At 40.2% G+C, this 17,339-nt stretch overlaps 1 protein-coding gene across 3 annotated transcripts in view; it reads left to right on the plus strand.

The window, feature by feature from the left end:
• Positions 1-17,339, plus strand: part of LOC121519607 (nuclear receptor coactivator 2-like) — a 121,761-nt gene that overhangs the window by 89,849 nt on the left and 14,573 nt on the right. For all 3 annotated transcript variants that reach the window (XM_041802378.1, XM_041802380.1, XM_041802379.1), the window contains 7 exons: positions 756-944; positions 3,147-3,248; positions 3,726-3,866; positions 4,121-4,268; positions 9,199-10,411; positions 16,617-16,866; positions 17,027-17,248. In XM_041802378.1, the coding sequence (XP_041658312.1) occupies positions 756-944; positions 3,147-3,248; positions 3,726-3,866; positions 4,121-4,268; positions 9,199-10,411; positions 16,617-16,866; positions 17,027-17,248 (2,265 nt within the window). The remainder of the gene's footprint in view (positions 1-755; positions 945-3,146; positions 3,249-3,725; positions 3,867-4,120; positions 4,269-9,198; positions 10,412-16,616; positions 16,867-17,026; positions 17,249-17,339) is intronic.

The raw sequence follows: 17,339 nt of genomic DNA on the forward strand, positions 1-17,339 counted from the left end.
CAGCTTAATTTTCCAACTCCAGAGGTAGCTGCTCAGTCACATTTGGCACTCAGAGCTACTGCTAACCCCATTGAAAATTGGCTGCAACTTCTTTCCCGAGCTTCTTACCTCAGAAAATACTTCGGCTAAATGTGCATGATGGTTGCTCTGCTTTATTTATATCCTCCTAAATCAACCTGAACAATCAACCTGATGTCAAACCAGCGTGTTTGGGTAGCCAGGCAGGTAGTGGTAATATTATGCTAACTTTTGCACTGACAGGACTTGGCGTCTTGGCGAGCTTAGAGAAATTTAGTGGTAGATCGTTAAGCTGAGGACCAAATCCTATTAATCATGTGTGTAACTCTGGGTTTAGCTAGCCACACAATGTGATTTTGAAATTTTTGTCATTACCTTACCCAAAACTCTCAAACAGGATCATTTCTATGCAAGCTTGTTCTTTATGACATAAACTCTTTGAATCAAAGACAGTTTCCTACTTTCAGCACAAATATTTGATGGTGGCTAAATATATATTTGTATGAATCAAACTGGAAGCTGTTTAGCAGTTCATATAAGCCCAAAGCCGCCCATTAACCTCTCATAATATCACTGCTCATAGCACAACAGGAGCATGTGAAAAGCCACATTATGTTCCTAGGAAATGTAGTATTTCTTGCCTCTTTGGTGGTGCATTTTAGTGCATTTTAGTGGGATTGTTGGCAACTAAAGGAAGAGCATCATGCCCATATTGTTGTTTTGTCTTTCTTTTCCAGTCAATCATCGCAGCAGCGATTCCTCCAGCAGGAACAGCCACACCTTCAACTGCCGTATGCTGGTCAACCCTCGAGCCGACGGGGAAGCCCGACCGGCATCTGACCAGCCGGACGCTTCGCAGCAGAAGTACGAGACCATGCAGTGTTTCGCCGTCTCCGAACCAAAGTCGATCAAGGAAGAAGGCGAAGGTTGGGATCCTGGTTGTCTTTCTCTGCTCTGATCGCTTTGTTTCAATCTCTCCTCTTTTGCGAGGTTCAACAGTACCTGTCATTTCTTTTTGCGTCTGCCCTCCTACATGCTTCTCCCTCCCTCTCCAACTTGACTTTCTGTCATTTTTCCGTCACTCTTCCATCCTCACTCTCTTGTGTCCTGTCCTCCTTTCATCACCACTTTTCTCTGACTCCCCTCCCATCCACCGGGAGGGACTAATTAGTGTGTGGCACTTTGTCATCTTTGTCTTATCTTATCACACACACAAACACACAGGGGAAAAGTCTGTCTGGCACTCTAATTTTAGATGTCTGGCGAGCAGATATTGTGCCGATCTTTCACCTACGTCAGGGCGATGTCTGGTTGACAGATGGAGGGTTGCAGGTTGAGACTGAGGCTAAAGATGGCGACCAAACAATCAGCTTTAATGAGGAGTCTAATGTTGTTGATTTTTTCAAGTATTCCTAAATCTCAAACCTTTTTAAACTTCTTTATTCTTTGCATTTAGATATTTCCATTTACTTATCTATCTGTAACAAGTTCTTTTTGTGGTTAAGCTGAAGCTGTGACCTACCAGAAGTTCCTTATGTTCTTTCAAAATAAAAGCAGGTTTGATACCATAGGAAGAGAATTACTAGGGTGCTTTTCCACTACGTGGTTCGTGCCTGAGGTTAAAGAAGGGATAGACAGTGATCACCTAGGCCACATTTAGGACATGAGGTTTTTATGGTTTTCTTCCTAAGTCTATAAAGTGAATTCACAGTAGCTTTAATGAGCTCTGTGAATTTACAGCCAGCAGGACCAACAGGAATAAGGCAGACCTATCACCTTGTGTTTTTAATGAGGGATGCTGTGGAGCCATAACAGGTGGGCAGACGGAACGAGACCACCCAGGAGACAAAGTGTGAGCTCACACTTACCTACAAACACAGAGCACACGTTAAGACACACAGACGGGGTTTAAGCTAAAGGTAGATACAATGGGAACAGTCCGTGTAACAGCCCGACTTCCTGTCCTGGATATTTCTTTTCTTCCATAGTGATACTCAGCGTGTGGCTCTGGAGCCACATGTGGCTCTTTTGTGATTATTTGTGACTCTTTTTTTTTTTTTAATTTGAAATATTATTCCCCTTAGAAAGGGAAGCTTTGACATCAGAAATTAGTCACATTATTCAGTTTGTTTCCCAGACTTATACAGAAGGCTTTTTCAAACTTAATTGTCCCATTTATCCCATTTTTCACGCATTTATCCCATTTTTCCCATATTTATTTTTTGTCATCTTTACCCTATTAAGCTACCATTAAAAAACTTTCTTTCCATTTTTTTTTTGCCCATTTTTGCCGCTTCAATTTGGCACTTTTTTTTCCATTTTTGACACTTTTATCCCATTTTGGCTCCTTTTCACCATTTTTTTTCACCATTTTTCACCCAATTAAGCTACCTTTGCCATTAAATAACACTTTTTCCTGTTTTTTTGCCCATTTTTGCCACTTCGTTTTGCCACTTTTTTCCATTTTTGTCCCTTTTTCCCATTTTGGCTACTTTCCTCATTTTTTCCCCATTTTTTGCCCATTCAAGCTCTGTTTTGCCATTAAATTTCCTATTTTTTTGCCCATTTTTTGCCCGTTTTTGCCACTTCTTTTTGTCACTTTTTGCCATTTTGGCTCCTTTTTACCATTTTTTCACAATTTTTTGCCCATAAAAGCTACCTTTTGTTATTAAATACCACTTGTTTCCTCTTTTTTGCCTATTTTTTCCACTTCTTTTGGACACTTTTTCCTATTTTTGCCACTTTAATCCCATTTTGGCTCCTTTTCACCATTTTTTCACCATTTTTGCCCATTAAAGCTACCTTTTGTGATTAAATAGCACTTGTTTCCTTTTTTTGCCCATTTTTGCCACTCTTCACTGCTTATTGCCCATTTTATTCACCTTTCTCTCATTTTTTTGCCCCCATTTTGCCACTTTGGACTATTTTTGCCTCCTTTAACTTATTTTTATCGCTACTTAAAGCCGTTTTGCCACTTTTCACCACTTAGATTGTGGCTCTTGCGAAGGTATTTTTCAACAATTAGGCTCTTTGGTTGAGCAGGGTTGAGTAAAACTGTTCTATACCTTTAGATTTGCATCTAGCTGAAGTGAAGGATTATTTTAACTTAAACTTTTCCAATCATGCAGATTTCCAGTCATGTCTTATCTGTGTGGCAAGAAGAGTCCCAGTCAAGGAGAGACCTGTGATGCCATCTTACGAGAGCTTCACCACGAGACAGGACCTTCAAGGTAGGAACCGCCTGCTGTAAATGAGTTATGTGGTGCTGTTTTACCTGAAACTGTTATGCTGTGTCACCCGTTACCTTTCTGAATTTTTGGGCTATGTCAACACCCAGCAGTAAAGACAACAACTGAGCTGCAGAGTTAGATGTATGGCACATGCACTGTGGGTCTGTGCCTTACAACTATCAGTGTTATCAGTTACTGAGAGCACAAAACTGTGCCTTAGCTAGTTATAACAAAGTATAAAAGGTAAGAGATGACACTAAAAGAGCTGCAGAGAAACTGAATGTTGTGGCCTTTTCTGAACTGATTGGAAATCATCAAACATTGAGATGGTTAAAACCTTTTTCTCTATCTGTATCAGACTGTATCTTACAGTTCACAAGAACAAAATCACTGATGCGAAGAAAATGTTAACTCTACTGTTAGACCTGTGGGTATGAGTATAGTTACCTCATTTTAACTTGAACATGGACTTTCCAGGAAAGATCACATCTCTGGACACGAGTCTTCTCCGTGCGTCCATGAAGCCGGGCTGGGAGGACCTGGTCCGCAGATGCATTCAGAGGTTCCACCTGCAGAACGACGGGGAGATGTCGTTCGCCAAGAAACACCAGCAAGAGGGTGAGGGTGATGGTGATGGTTGATTTTGAATCTTCTTACTATCTTGGGTTATGCTGATTCTGGTAGTTTTTCTCCCTTTTTTAGCCTTTGGTGTAGATTTGTTGATTTTTGTTAAAGTGAACATTATTTTCATGATCCAGCCTGCTTGTGCTCTTTTCTTTCTGGATCTTTGTCAGTTGCTGTCAAACTATCTATTTTATAGATGCACTGTTTGTCACAGTGATTTTTCTCTGTCCATGTCGTTCTCTTGGCAGTGCTGAGAAACGGTCACGCCCTCAGCCCCCTGTACAGATTCTCCCTGGCAGACGGGACCATCGTCTCGGCTCACACCAAGAGCAAGCTGGTCAGATCTAATGCCACCAACGAACCACAGCTCTACATGTCGCTGCACATCCTGCAGAGGTAATACAAACTCTTTATCTACCTTTGGATTTTCTGCAGGGTTGCAGCCTTCATGCTAAGCTTGAGCCTGGTTTATGGATATTGTACTCAGTCTCTAGTAGCTGGTTTGGACTTTTATTTTGTTTCTTTAAGAAATCAGCTCTTTTAGAAGCTCCAGGCCAATTACAACACTAAATGCATTAAAAATTACTTGGCATTGTTTGTGTAGATATAATGGGAAAAAAAAAACGTAGTGAAATGAAGCCCAAGTCTGGCCTCGGCTCACAGCCCTGCCCTATCGTGACAACTCACGCTTAGCATAAGTTTAGCTCTCCATGTTGTCTAGAATAAGCAAAAAAAATCTTAAGTCAATCAGATAGCATCCCTTGGACAAGTTTCTTAAAATGTGAAACCTTCCTGTACATTTTAGAGCAGTGTTACTTGCCCTACTCAACCAAAGACCCAAACTGTTGAAAAATACCTTTGCAAGAGCCACTATCTAAGCAGTGAATAGTGGCAAAAACAGCTTGAAGTAGCAATAACAATAAGTTTAAGTTGACAAAAATGGTGAAATAGCAACAAAAATGGGTGAAATAGGCAAAAATGGGGAGGAAAAGGTGGAAAAAGGGTCAGAAAGTTGCAAAAATGAGTGAGAAGCGACAAAAAAATGAGTTAAAAGTGGCAAAAAATGGTCCCAATGTGGCAAAAAATGAGTGAAAAAGACTAAAATGGGCAAAAAAGCAGTCAAGAGTGGACAAAAAGTAGCTTAAATGGGTGAATAAGGGGTAAAAGAAGGTAAAACTGGAAAAAGAAGTAGCTAAAATGGGCAAAAATGGGATAAAAGTGGCAAAATTTGGGAAAAGTGAGAAAAAAAATGAGTAAAAAGTTGCAAAAATTAGCAAAATACAGGCCAAAATGGTATTTAATGACAAAAAGTAGCTAAAATGGGCAAAAATTGGATTAAAGTGGCAAAAATTGGGAAAAAAGGGGGAAAAATGAGTATAAAGTAGCTTAAATGGGTGAAAATGGGGTGAGGAAATGTTGAAAAAGGGCAAAAATTGGATAGAAGTGGCAAAGAATGGGGAAAAAAATGCAAAAAAGTGGCAAAAATGGGCAAAAAAATAGGAAAATGTGGTATTTAATGGTAAAAGATTAAATGGATGAAAAGTGGCTAAAAATGGTGAAAAAGGGCAAAAAAACTTTCCTTCTTAAGGTTTTGTTGGGGAATAATATTTCAAATTAAGACATAAAAGAGCCACAAATAATCACAACAGAGCCACATGCAGCTCCACTGTTTTAGAGGATGATTGCAAGAGACTTTTTTGTTCGTCCAGTCCATTCATATATGTACTAATTTCATGTATGTAGCTTTTACCCTGTCCCAGGAATAATGTTTTGAGCCCCTACATAAAAAGACTAGGATAATTTCCACTGGGGGACAATTTTCTATGACATAATTAGAGCACCTACAGTTTTAAAAGGGTCCTCACTCCGAGGTCTGTGCTCAGGCACTTTATAGTTTGACATTAGTGTGTTTTACATTCAAAATCACAGTTTTGAATCTAGTTATTGGGCTTTGAATGTCTTGACAGTGGATAGAGTCAGGAAACTGGGGAGAGAGAAAGTTGGGAATGACATGTAGAAGAGCCACAAGTCAGATCCAAACCCAGGCTGCCTGCAGGAGCTGGTTTGGCTGTTAGTAGACAGACACTCATATACAGAGTCTGCAGTCCTCAATGCACTGGTTGCAGGATTGACTCCCTATGGTGGTGCATGTTTGGTGCATGCCTTCCCCATCTCTCTCCTTATATTTGTCCAGCCCACTGAAGGAAAAAAAAACCTTGCAATAATCCCCAAAATAACAAAAGATGTTATTTTTTGAGATATTATTCTTTAACATGCCGTATCTCCCCCTTGTCTTCGCTCTGCTGTCACATGTTTGCTCTCAGAGTTTCCCCTTGATCTAAACAAAGACACTGAACAGCAGTTTGTGTTAAGAACAAAGACGCTCTTATTCAGAACCTCTCTTCTATACGTGAAGACCAAAACTGACCCGAGCACTACCAGTCAGTCCAGTTTACAGGACCGCCACCCCTCTCTCTCCCACCGCTGGGAGCGGCTGCAGCCCAGCCAGCGTCCAGCCTTTGGCGTGACCATTCAGAGTCAGGAATTGGACGGCGATCAGGAAACAAAGCCAGGCCTGTTACCCCGAGTATTCAGGGATCAATGGCGAGAATTTGGCCTTTTTACTTCCACAAGTTTCACACTGAAAATTATCGCACCAATACTCAGTCAGCACAATCAGAGCTTTGTTTGTTTGGTATGAGGCTGAAGTCGCTCTGTCTTTAAAGCTTTTCTGTGTTACAACTCTGTTTTCTCAACTGTGTACACTGTGTCACAAATGCTTTCTGTTTATGACACGATTGACTGAAGCTGAACCAAAGGGAGCTATTTCATATCTCCATGGGCTACTCATGCCAAATCCTAAAAGACAGTCACCTCTATAAATAGATATTTTCCAAAAAGTCCCCAGTAAAACACTTTCTTTGATCTTTTAAAACTGGAACAGGCGTATTTAGTTTGAAGGGGCATTTATCAAACTTTTAAATCTTAACAGTTTTGAAAAATAATTTCATTAACTCAGAAATGAAGCATGAACATTTCTGATCATGTAAACAGCAGCACAAGCAACATTTCATCCCAGCCTGGTGGAACTTCATGTACACAGCAGAGTAGGGAAATGTAAAGCTCTGTAGAATCACTACAGACTTATATGCCTCTACAGCAGTGATACTAAATGTGTGGCTATCGAGCCTGTCTCTTTTAAGTCTAATTTGGAAAAATACTCCCCCCATTAAAACCTTAAAAAGTATACACTTGCCATCATAAATGAACCATTGTTGGTCACCTCAATCAGTTTGTTTCCCACACTTACACAGTTGGTGTTAATTGTCAAATTTAATAGTCAACCTTCATTTATTTGTATTTTCATCAGATGTGTGCAAGAAGGAACATGCAAGATAAATATCACTGATTCTTTAAAAAAGTGATCAAAACACATCCCAAACTTTAATTTATACTTTTGTTTAACTATATAAATTTGAAATAGAGATTTGCTGACATCTCGACTAGCAGTTGTGTGAAAGAAAAGATTATTAATTCAACATTGTTTCCAATATATTACTTTTTTGCCCATCAATCTTAATTTTTGTCAACTCTGTGACACACTAAAAGGTAGCTGATGGAGTTCATAAACATCTGACAGAGTTGACAAACATCTGACGGAGTTGACAAACATCTGACGGAGTTGACAAACATCTGACGGAGTTGACAAACATCTGACGGAGTTGACAAACATCTGACGGAGTTGACAAACATCTGACGGAGTTGTCAAACATCTGACGGAGTTGACAAACATCTGACGGAGTTGTCAAACATCTGACGGAGTTGACAAACATCTGACGGAGTTGTCAAACATCTGACGGAGTTGACAAACATCTGACGGAGTTGACAAACATCTGACGGAGTTGTCAAACATCTGACAGAGTTGACAAACATCCAAATGGTTGGCAAACATCTGACAGAGTTGACAAACATCTGACGGAGTTGACAAACATCTGACGGAGTTGACAAACATCTGACGGATTTGACAAACATCTGACGGAGTTGACAAACATCCAAATGGTTGGCAAACATCTGACAGAGTTGACAAACATCTGACGGAGTTGACAAACATCTGACAGAGTTGACAACCATCTGACGGAGTTGACAAACATCTGACGGAGTTGTCAAACATCTGACAGAGTTGACAAACATCCAAATGGTTGGCAAACATCTGACAGAGTTGACAAACATCTGACGGAGTTGACAAACATCTGACAGAGTTGACAAACATCCAAATGGTTGGCAAACATCTGACAGAGTTGACAAACATCTGACGGAGTTGACAAACATCTGACGGAGTTGACAAACATCTGACGGATTTGACAAACATCTGACGGAGTTGTCAAACATCTGACAGAGTTGACAAACATCCAAATGGTTGGCAAACATCTGACAGAGTTGACAAACATCTGACGGAGTTGACAAACATCTGACAGAGTTGACAACCATCTGACGGAGTTGTCAAACATCTGACGGAGTTGACAAACATCTGACGGATTTGACAAACATCTGACGGAGTTGACAAACATCTGACAGAGTTGACAATCACCAAATGGTTGGCAAACATCTGACAGAGTTGACAAACATCTGACGGATTTGACAAACATCTGACGGAGTTGACAAACATCCAAATGGTTGGCAAACATCTGACAGAGTTGACAAACATCTGACAGAGTTGACAAACATCCGACAGAGTTGACAAACATCCGACAGAGTTGACAAACAATTTGCCTTTTCAGTTGAGCATGGTTGAGTAACACCGCTCTATAATACGCCAACCTCATGTGTTGGGCTCACAGTGACCTTTGAGCTACTAATCTGATCAGTTCACTTTCAAGTCCAAGAGTAGATTTGTGCCAAATTCAACAAGAATCTCTCAAAGAAATCTTAAAATTTTGTGTTCACAAGATTTAGTGTTACAGTGACCTTGAACTCCAAAATCTAACCAGTCCATCCTTCTGTCAGAGTGGATATCTGTGCCAGAATTGAACATCTATATCAAAGCACCCATGGGATATTACATTCAAAAGCAAGGGATGTAGAAGAGGCCCAGTGACCTTGACTTTTTGATCTTTTTATGCTTCCAACCCTGGGTATCGTCAGTGTGAAAGCGTAGAACATTTTTCAGTATCCCATTAAAGATTGTTCACAAAAACGTGGTTGCTTTAGGCATGCAATCAACAGAAATTTAACTTAACTTTAAATTAGTTTAGTTACTCAAAACTCTTGCCAAAATCAGCCTCAGTTTGACACCCTGATACTCATTTCTGTTTTCTTTTCTTTGCAGGGAGAACATGGGCGGCATAACCCCAGACACATCAGGCAGCCAAGGCATGTCCAAACCAATGACCCCGACCAGCATGAGTGGCCCCTCCCCTTCCCCTGATGCCAGTGTCACCAGCAACTCCCACCACTCCGCCACGGCCGCACAGGGACGAGCTTTCGGGTCTGTGTCGAGCCGGTCATCCACGCCTCAGGGAAACAGCCACTCACTCAAACTTGGCAGCCCTTCAGCCCAGGGAAGCCCCAGCGTCACCTCGGGGGCCCAGGGTGCCATGTTGTCCCCCCATCATCGCCAGAGCCCTAGCATGGCGGCGAGCAGCAGCAACTGCAGCAGCCCCCACCTCCCCCAACATCCAGCCGGCTCTTTCTCTCCTGCAGCCGGCCTCCCCTCACCAGCATCCGTCTGCAGCAGCACGGGAACCAGCCAGGGGTTCAACTCTCTCAGTGCACTGCAGGCCCTCAGCCAGGGCCAAAGGGTTTCCCAGGCACACAGCGAGGGGCAGCATGCAGAGTCACCTGACGGGAAGTCAGTTGGCCTCCAGAGCCCCAGCACTGGGAGCCAACTAGCCAAGAACAACCTGGAGGCTGACTTCTTTGGAGCGTTTGGGGAGCCCCAGGATTTGTCACCCCAGAACCAGGAGGGCGAGGGGAAAGACGGCGACCCTGACAGCTTTGGCAGCACTGGAAGCTTAGAGGAGCTTGGTGATGTCTCAAATCGTCTTCTCAACACGAAAGGGCACACTAAACTTCTCCAGCTCCTCACCACCAAGTTAGAGCCGTCTGATCCCGGCTCGCCACCGCCTCTGGGGGATGATCAGAACTGCAAGGACCAGCTAGCTGGGTTGGGCGCCATGGGTGGTGCTGGACATAACAACCACTCCACCTCGTTAAAGGAGAAACACAAGATTCTCCACAGACTACTGCAGAACAGCACCTCACCTGTGGAATTAGCCAAGCTGACTGCTGAAGCTACTGGAAAAGACCCCATCGGTCCGGAGTCCGCTTCGGGCGACAACATGGCCACCCTGGGAGAACTGTGCGCCAAACAGGAGCCTGGGAGCCCCAAAAAGAAGGACAATGCTTTGCTTCGATATCTGTTGGATCGGGATGATAACGGCATCCTAGATAAAGCGATCAAAATGGAGCCCAGCGACGGACCGAAGCTGTCCAACATCAAGACGGAGAAGCAAGAGGGAGGGTTCAACATGGCGGACCAGGTCAGTGGGGGTGATTGTGTCATTGAATTTGGCTTTTATTACCTTTAGGGGACTCTGCCATGCATGAATAATAATAACAAATAATAATAACAAAAGACATAAACATCCAAACAGGAAAGCACATAAAAATAACGAAAGAAAATCAATAAAATTCAATAACATCGGCCATGTAGGCATACAGGATTTTTCAGGGGCCCAGTATGCCACAACCTCACAGTGGTTGCCCGAAACAGGTGCCTTTTTTTAGAATTTTTGCCCCTCCCCCTCGAACATCTGAGTCCACCACTGGATTAGAGTTATCATAAAATACTTTACAATATTTCTAAATTTCAAAAAATCCCAGAACTAAACTATTCAACGAGAAGGTTCAATGTCAGCTTTTTATCATTTATTTTGCCTGAAGTGATGAACTGGTGTCATGGTTTAACTGGTGTTGGATTAGCTCAGTGGTTCTCAACCTTTTCAGCCCAGGAACCCAAAAATAAAGGTCTAAGGGACCGGGGACCCCCACTGTACCTGAAGGTGGTTGAACACAGCCATGCACAATCTAGAATCTTGTGCAGACAAGGTCGCCCATAAGAGAGGGATAAAGGGGAGAGCTTTAACCTGAAAAATAACCACTCTTACCAAAGAAGCAAGTATATTTTTTATTCATTTGTGTGGTAGATAGCCTTCTTGAAAATGGGTTCAAATCCCTTTTGTTAAAAACAGAAATAAAATAGGTTAAAAATGGCTAGAATAGGTTAATAATGGCAAAAAATGGTGGAAAAGGTGGTGAAACTTTTAAAAAGTAGCAGATATTGGTTAGAAGTGTCAAAAATTTGATAAAATTGGCAACAAATAAGCAAAAAGTGGCAAAAATGGATTCAAGCGGCAAAAACGGGCATAGATGTGGTAAGGGGAATTAAAAAGTGGCTGAACTGACTTTAAATTGGCAAAAATGAGTGAAAAATTTGGTGAAATGGATGGAAAATTGATATAAACTGGCAAAAAAGTCTTAACTTAGAGAGAAAAAAGGGCAGAAATGGGTTGAACTGGCAAAAATGAGCATATCAAATAGTGAAGTGTGCAGAGGCAAAACATCTGGTGAAATGGATGGAAAATTGATATAAACTGGCAAAAAAGGCTTAACTTAGAGAGAAAAAAGGGCAGAAATGGGTTGAACTGGCAAAAATGAGCATATCAAATAGTGAAGTGTGATTGAAATGGGTGTAAAATGTGGTAAAAAAAAGTGGTTAATGGAGGCAATAATGGGTCAACAGAGGCAACAACATCTGTAAAGTGGCAAGACTTGGTTTAGAAGTGGTAAAAACAGACAGAAAAACATGTTGGAGAGGGTTTGAAATGGAAAAAATGGGTTTTAAGTGGCAAAAATGTTGTCAGAGTCATTAGGGACAGTCATGTTACTAGGAAAGAGTTTGTGGAGTCACAAAGTTTGTTGAGGGAAAGAAAATGCAGAAGACTTTGCAGATGCACGATCGAAACAAAATAAAGGAGGTCATTAGACGTGTTTTGCGAGTCTGCAAATCTAAAGCTGAGCATTCACCCAGGAATTCTGCAGAGATGTGACGGTGGAGATTCCACAGACATGAGCTCTCACAGAAACTTGCAATCAAACGAACATGGAAGTCATCATCCTGGCGTATGTTGTGTCCCAGGCTACTCTCTTTTATGCTGTTGCGGTCCTTCCATTGGAGGCAGCAGAAATATCAAACATGACTGATATTTAAGTTACGCAATCAGGGAGGGTCCTAGTTAATCTGGAGCAGTGAAATAATGTTATTAAGCCGCAGCAACCTTTAATAATCCCTCACACTTCATTCAGCCTGACACAAGTCCGTACCAAGCAGGCTGCTGTTTTGTCCGTGTTTGGAATTTAAGTGAAAACCCCAACAATCAAATATAATCAACCTGACTAAGAGTTTTAAGTGGGCTGCTGTTTGACAGAGAGGCAAATCTTTAACTTATTGATAACTAGTTCAAAGTGCTGTTGTCTTGATTGAAAGTGCAGGTGCATTGACAAAGCTGAAATGAGTTCCAGGAAGGAGCTGGAGGAGGAAAGTCGTTCCTCCGGACAACTGCCAGAAAGGAGGCAGCCATTCAGCAGCTCCATCCTGGATAGTTTGGATTTTAGTCAGTGGAAAGACATTTCCTTAAACTGCTGATGAACGAGTCCATCAGAGGTGGAGCTTTTAAGATGTTTTCAGTTTACAGGAGTGAGAAACAGAACATGAAAAACACGATGAGCAAAGCAGCAAAAACACAAGGTCATTAAGAGTGTTGCTGTGTCGGCTTGGCTCTCATGCCAGGATCAATAACCTCCTGAGACCTGAGCCTTTGTTTGGAATGCCTTTTTATTTTCTCCCACTTGTTTGGGAAACATACAGTCTGATAAACTAAAATGTTGTTCTTGTTGTTGAACAGGAATTTCTTGGAAATTTTCCTTTCCAAACCCCCAAAAGTTCCATAATTTAAAAAAAGTCTTTGGAAATTCTTAAACTTATTTTTAAAGTAACTCATGAAGTGTACACAAATATTTCTTTAGATACTCCTCAAAGTGCTGTTTTTGTGAAAATTGCAGGTCATTGAAAGCCTGAAATGAGTTCCAGGAAAGTTTCAAAATTCCATAATTAAAAATTCAGCAGCTCCATCCTGGAAATTTTAGTCAGTGGAAAGACATATTTTAAATTTTCTCATGAAAAGTTCCCAAATTTTTCTTTTACGATAGTCCTCAAATCTTTCAGAACATGAAAATTCCTCATAAAGCAGCAAAACACAAGGTCATAGAAAGTGTTCCCAAAACTTCCATTGTTCAAAACCTCCTGAGACCTGAGTATTTGGAAATGCTAAATATATTTTCTCCCACTTGTTTGGGAAACATACAGTCTGATAAACTAAAATGTTGTTCTTGTTGTTGAACAGGAATTTCTTGGAAATTTTCCTTTCCAAACCCCCAAAAGTTCCATAATTTAAAAAAAGTCTTTGGAAATTCTTAAACTTATTTTTAAAGTAACTCATGAAGTGTACACAAATATTTCTTTAGATACTCCTCAAATCTTTCAGTGAAAATTTTTCATAAAGCCTGAAAATTCCCATAGAAATTTCCCTAAAACTTCCATTATTAAAAAAAAAAGTCTTTGGAAATTCTTAAATATATTTTTAAAGTTTCTCATGAAAAGTACACAAATATTTCTTTAGATAGTCCTCAAATCTTTTGGTGAAAATTCCTCATAAAGCCTGACAATTCCAATAAAGTTTCCCCAAAAATTCCATAATTAAAAAAAAACTCTTTGGAAATTCTAAAATATTTTTTAAAGTTTCTCATGAAAAGTTCCCAAATTTTTCTTTCGATAGTCCTCAAATCTTTCAGTGAAAATTCCTCATAAAGCCTGAAAATTCCAATAAAAAATTCCATAATTTAAAAAAAGTATTTGGAAATTCTTAAGTATATATTTTTAAAGTTTCTCATTAGAAGTACACAATTTTATTTAGATAGTCCTCAAATCTTTCAGTGAAGTTTTTTTTCATAAAGCCTGAACATTCCACTAAAAATTTCCCCCAAAATTCCATAAGTTAAAAAAAGTCTTTGGAAATTCTTAAATATATTTTTAAAGTATCTCATGGATAGTCTTCAGATCTTTCGGTGAAAATTCTTCATATGGCCTGAAAATCCATTGAAAATTCCCAAAAAGATTCTGTGCAAATTCCTGAAATATTAAAGTCAATTCCCCCTTAGATTTCTTGGCAAATTCTAGACATTTTCAAAAACATTCTCCAAAATTCCATGAAAATGATGGAAACATTCCAAACATCCTAATGTTTTCTAAGAAAAATCCTCAAAAATTCAAAGAACAATCCTGAACCCCAAATTCCCGATCCAATTCCCCCAAAATTTAGTAATAATTTCCCCATATTCCCATGAAAATGCGTAAAAAAATAGAATACATTTAAAGCCATGAAACCATCCAAAATGTACAAACATATCCTCTTATTTTCCATAAAAATACTTTGATTACTTCCAAGCAAATTCCCTAAAATATCCAAACAGCAAATTATCCCAGCGTTTCAAGCAAATACCTTAAACTTGAACGGACATTTTGGACAGTATTGACATCAATTCTAATACCAAAAATGATCGCAGTAATGTAGGAAAGCCAAAAAAGTAATGTCCTCATATGTGGATGCAGGGTCTTAGGAGGTTAAACATGATTAAGCACATTTCCCTGCAGATGTTTGGAGGTGCTTCATAATTTCACTAGAGGTTGATGAGCTGCAGTGCTTCTGTTTAGCTCTGTAAATTAAAGTGTGAGGAGAGAGCGAGATGACATGTTTGGGTTTGAAGTTACAGAGGGTGTGTTTGTGTTGGACCTTGTTAAACATTTACAGCGTACACAGTCTTGTTTCACTGTTTTTCTCTGTGTATCCTGCATCTTTGTGTGTTAGAAAGATAAAGAGCTAGCTTGAGCTGAAAGTTAGCGACATCCCTCATCAGACTGTTGGTGAGAAAGGTCCTCATGTCTGAGTCTGAGATCCCGTCCTTGCCGTGCTCACGCTGCCTTCACGGTGTGTTTGTCTGCGTCTGTGTCTGTTTGTGTTTGTGCGTGTTGGCTGCAGCCAAACAGAGCTGTGCCTGTGTCTTACTGTACATCACACATGACCTCATTAGTGCCGCCGGTTTATTTTTAGCCACTCCTCTATTCATCAGCCAAACGGCCGGAGGAAACCAACGCTGTCACTGAGTGGGTGTGTCTGTGTGGGTTTCTCTGTGTGTATTTGTGTGTGTGGGCTTGAATTACAGCCTCTTTCAGAGTTGTCATCAGCAGTGAAGATCAGATTTCATGTTTTTGTTTAAAGGAAGGTTCTTTTTACACTTTATGTCCATTTAATCATTCACTTATTTCCATATGGCCTGTCTGGTTCAGCTTGACTTTGTTTTTCTGCCTTTCTGTTACACATGTTTGTTGGAGAGGGTCGCTGGGCAGAGCGTGTTTTATTCACTTGTGTTTGATGGAAAGGCAGGAAAAATATAGCTGTCCTTCTCCCTGCTCCTTTCTGGACATCACTAACAGTAAAAATTTGGATTTTTTTCTCCAGTGAAAGAATTCAACATTATCATTATCAGGACAGAATAAAAATGAAATTACGTTAAACTGTTAATTTTCAGCAGAAAACCACAGTTAACAAATGTAGCAAATATTTAGCATTTTTAAAATGTGTTTTAAGCTTTCTAATTTATATAGACGGATACATTTAGTTTGGCAGATTCCTTTCAATTTGTGAAGTTGATATTATCTCCTTCAAAAACACTTGGTATAAATTGAGTGTATTTATTGGCCTAAATAAGCCTTAAATATTGGTTTATATAAGCTGTAAATGTTGGTCTATATCAGCCCTTAAAGTAAGTCTATATTGACTATTAATATTGGTCTATATTGGCTATGGATTTAAGTCAGTATTAGCTGTATTTATTGGTCTATATAAGCTGTAAATATTGGTCTTTATTGGCTATAAATTTAAGTCAATATTAGCTGTATTTATTGGTCTATATAAGCTGTAAATACTGGTCTTTATTGGCTATAAATTTAAGTCAATGTAGGCTGTATTTATTGGTCTAAACAAGCTGTTAATATTGGTCTGAATTGGCTGTAAATTTAAGTCAATATAAGCTGTATTATTGGTCTAACTAAGCTGTAAATATTGGTCAATTAGCTGCAATTATTGGTCTATATCAGCAGTAAATATTGGTCTGAATTGGCTGTAAATTAAAGTCAATATTAGCTGTAATTTTTGGTCTAAATAAGCCTTAAATATTGGTTTATATAAGCTGTAATTATTGGTCTATATTGGTGTTAAATATTGGTCTATTTTGGCTATAAATTAAAGTCAAGTTTAGCTGTATTTCTTGGTCTAAATAAGCTTTAACTGTCGGTATTAATTGGCTGTAAATATTGGTCTATATTGGCTCTAAATTCAAGTCAATATTAGCTGTAATTATTGGTCTAAATAAGCCTTTAATATTGGTCTATATAAGCTGTAATTTTTGGTCTATATCAGCAGTTATTATTGGTCTATATTGGCTATAAATTGAAGTCAATATTAGCTGTTTTAATTGGTCTAAAAATCCTGCATTTTCTATTTCTTTGTACCAGCTATTATTACATTTCCCACACTAATTGATAAACTTTCTTGCTGTGTCTGCCCTCAGACCAGTGAGTTGGAAGACCTTTTGGAGGACCTGCAGAGCGGCAGCCAGCAGCAGCAGCTGTACAGTGGGCAGCCAGCAGTCAGACGACCAGCTTCCTCCTCTTCATCCTCCTCTTCCTCTGTTCAGCCTGGTTCCTCTGTGGACAAACAGACCATCATCAGCAACATCCTGCAGATGACAGAAAGCAGCGGTGGCAGTGGCAGCAGCCCACCCAACCCGCAGAGAGTGTTCCCGCCTCTCGGCTCTGCAAGTACGTCTGTGACAGACTTTACTCCGTCTGATTATTGCAGAGTAAAAGAGATTAGACTTGGACGGATCTGTTTGATTTGTATGAGACACAGTAAAACCTTCACCGTATCTCTGTCTCAGAATATAAAACGATATTAAAAGGCCTCCTTTCTTCCTCTCAGCGGGCTTTAACGGTGCCAGGCCAGGTCAGCCGGGGCGAGGTGCTCCTCCTGTCAGGAGCACGTCTCTGGATGGTAGTATGGGCCCCAACCCCAATGCCAGCAGGCCGTTCCCTCCTCAGCACAGAAACACAACCCCCTACTCCTTACTGCAGCAGCAGCAACAGCAAGGCATGATGGGAACACATGTAGGCATGGCCAACCAGGCAGGGATGGCCAATCCAGGTCAGGCAGGATTTTATTTTGCATTTTCAAGGTTTGATATCTGGCTTAAGTGAGATTATTATTATTTGATAATTTTCCTCACAGGAATTTA

This window comes from Cheilinus undulatus, linkage group 13, assembly GCF_018320785.1.
Source record: "Cheilinus undulatus linkage group 13, ASM1832078v1, whole genome shotgun sequence".
NCBI lineage: Eukaryota > Metazoa > Chordata > Actinopteri > Labriformes > Labridae > Cheilinus > Cheilinus undulatus.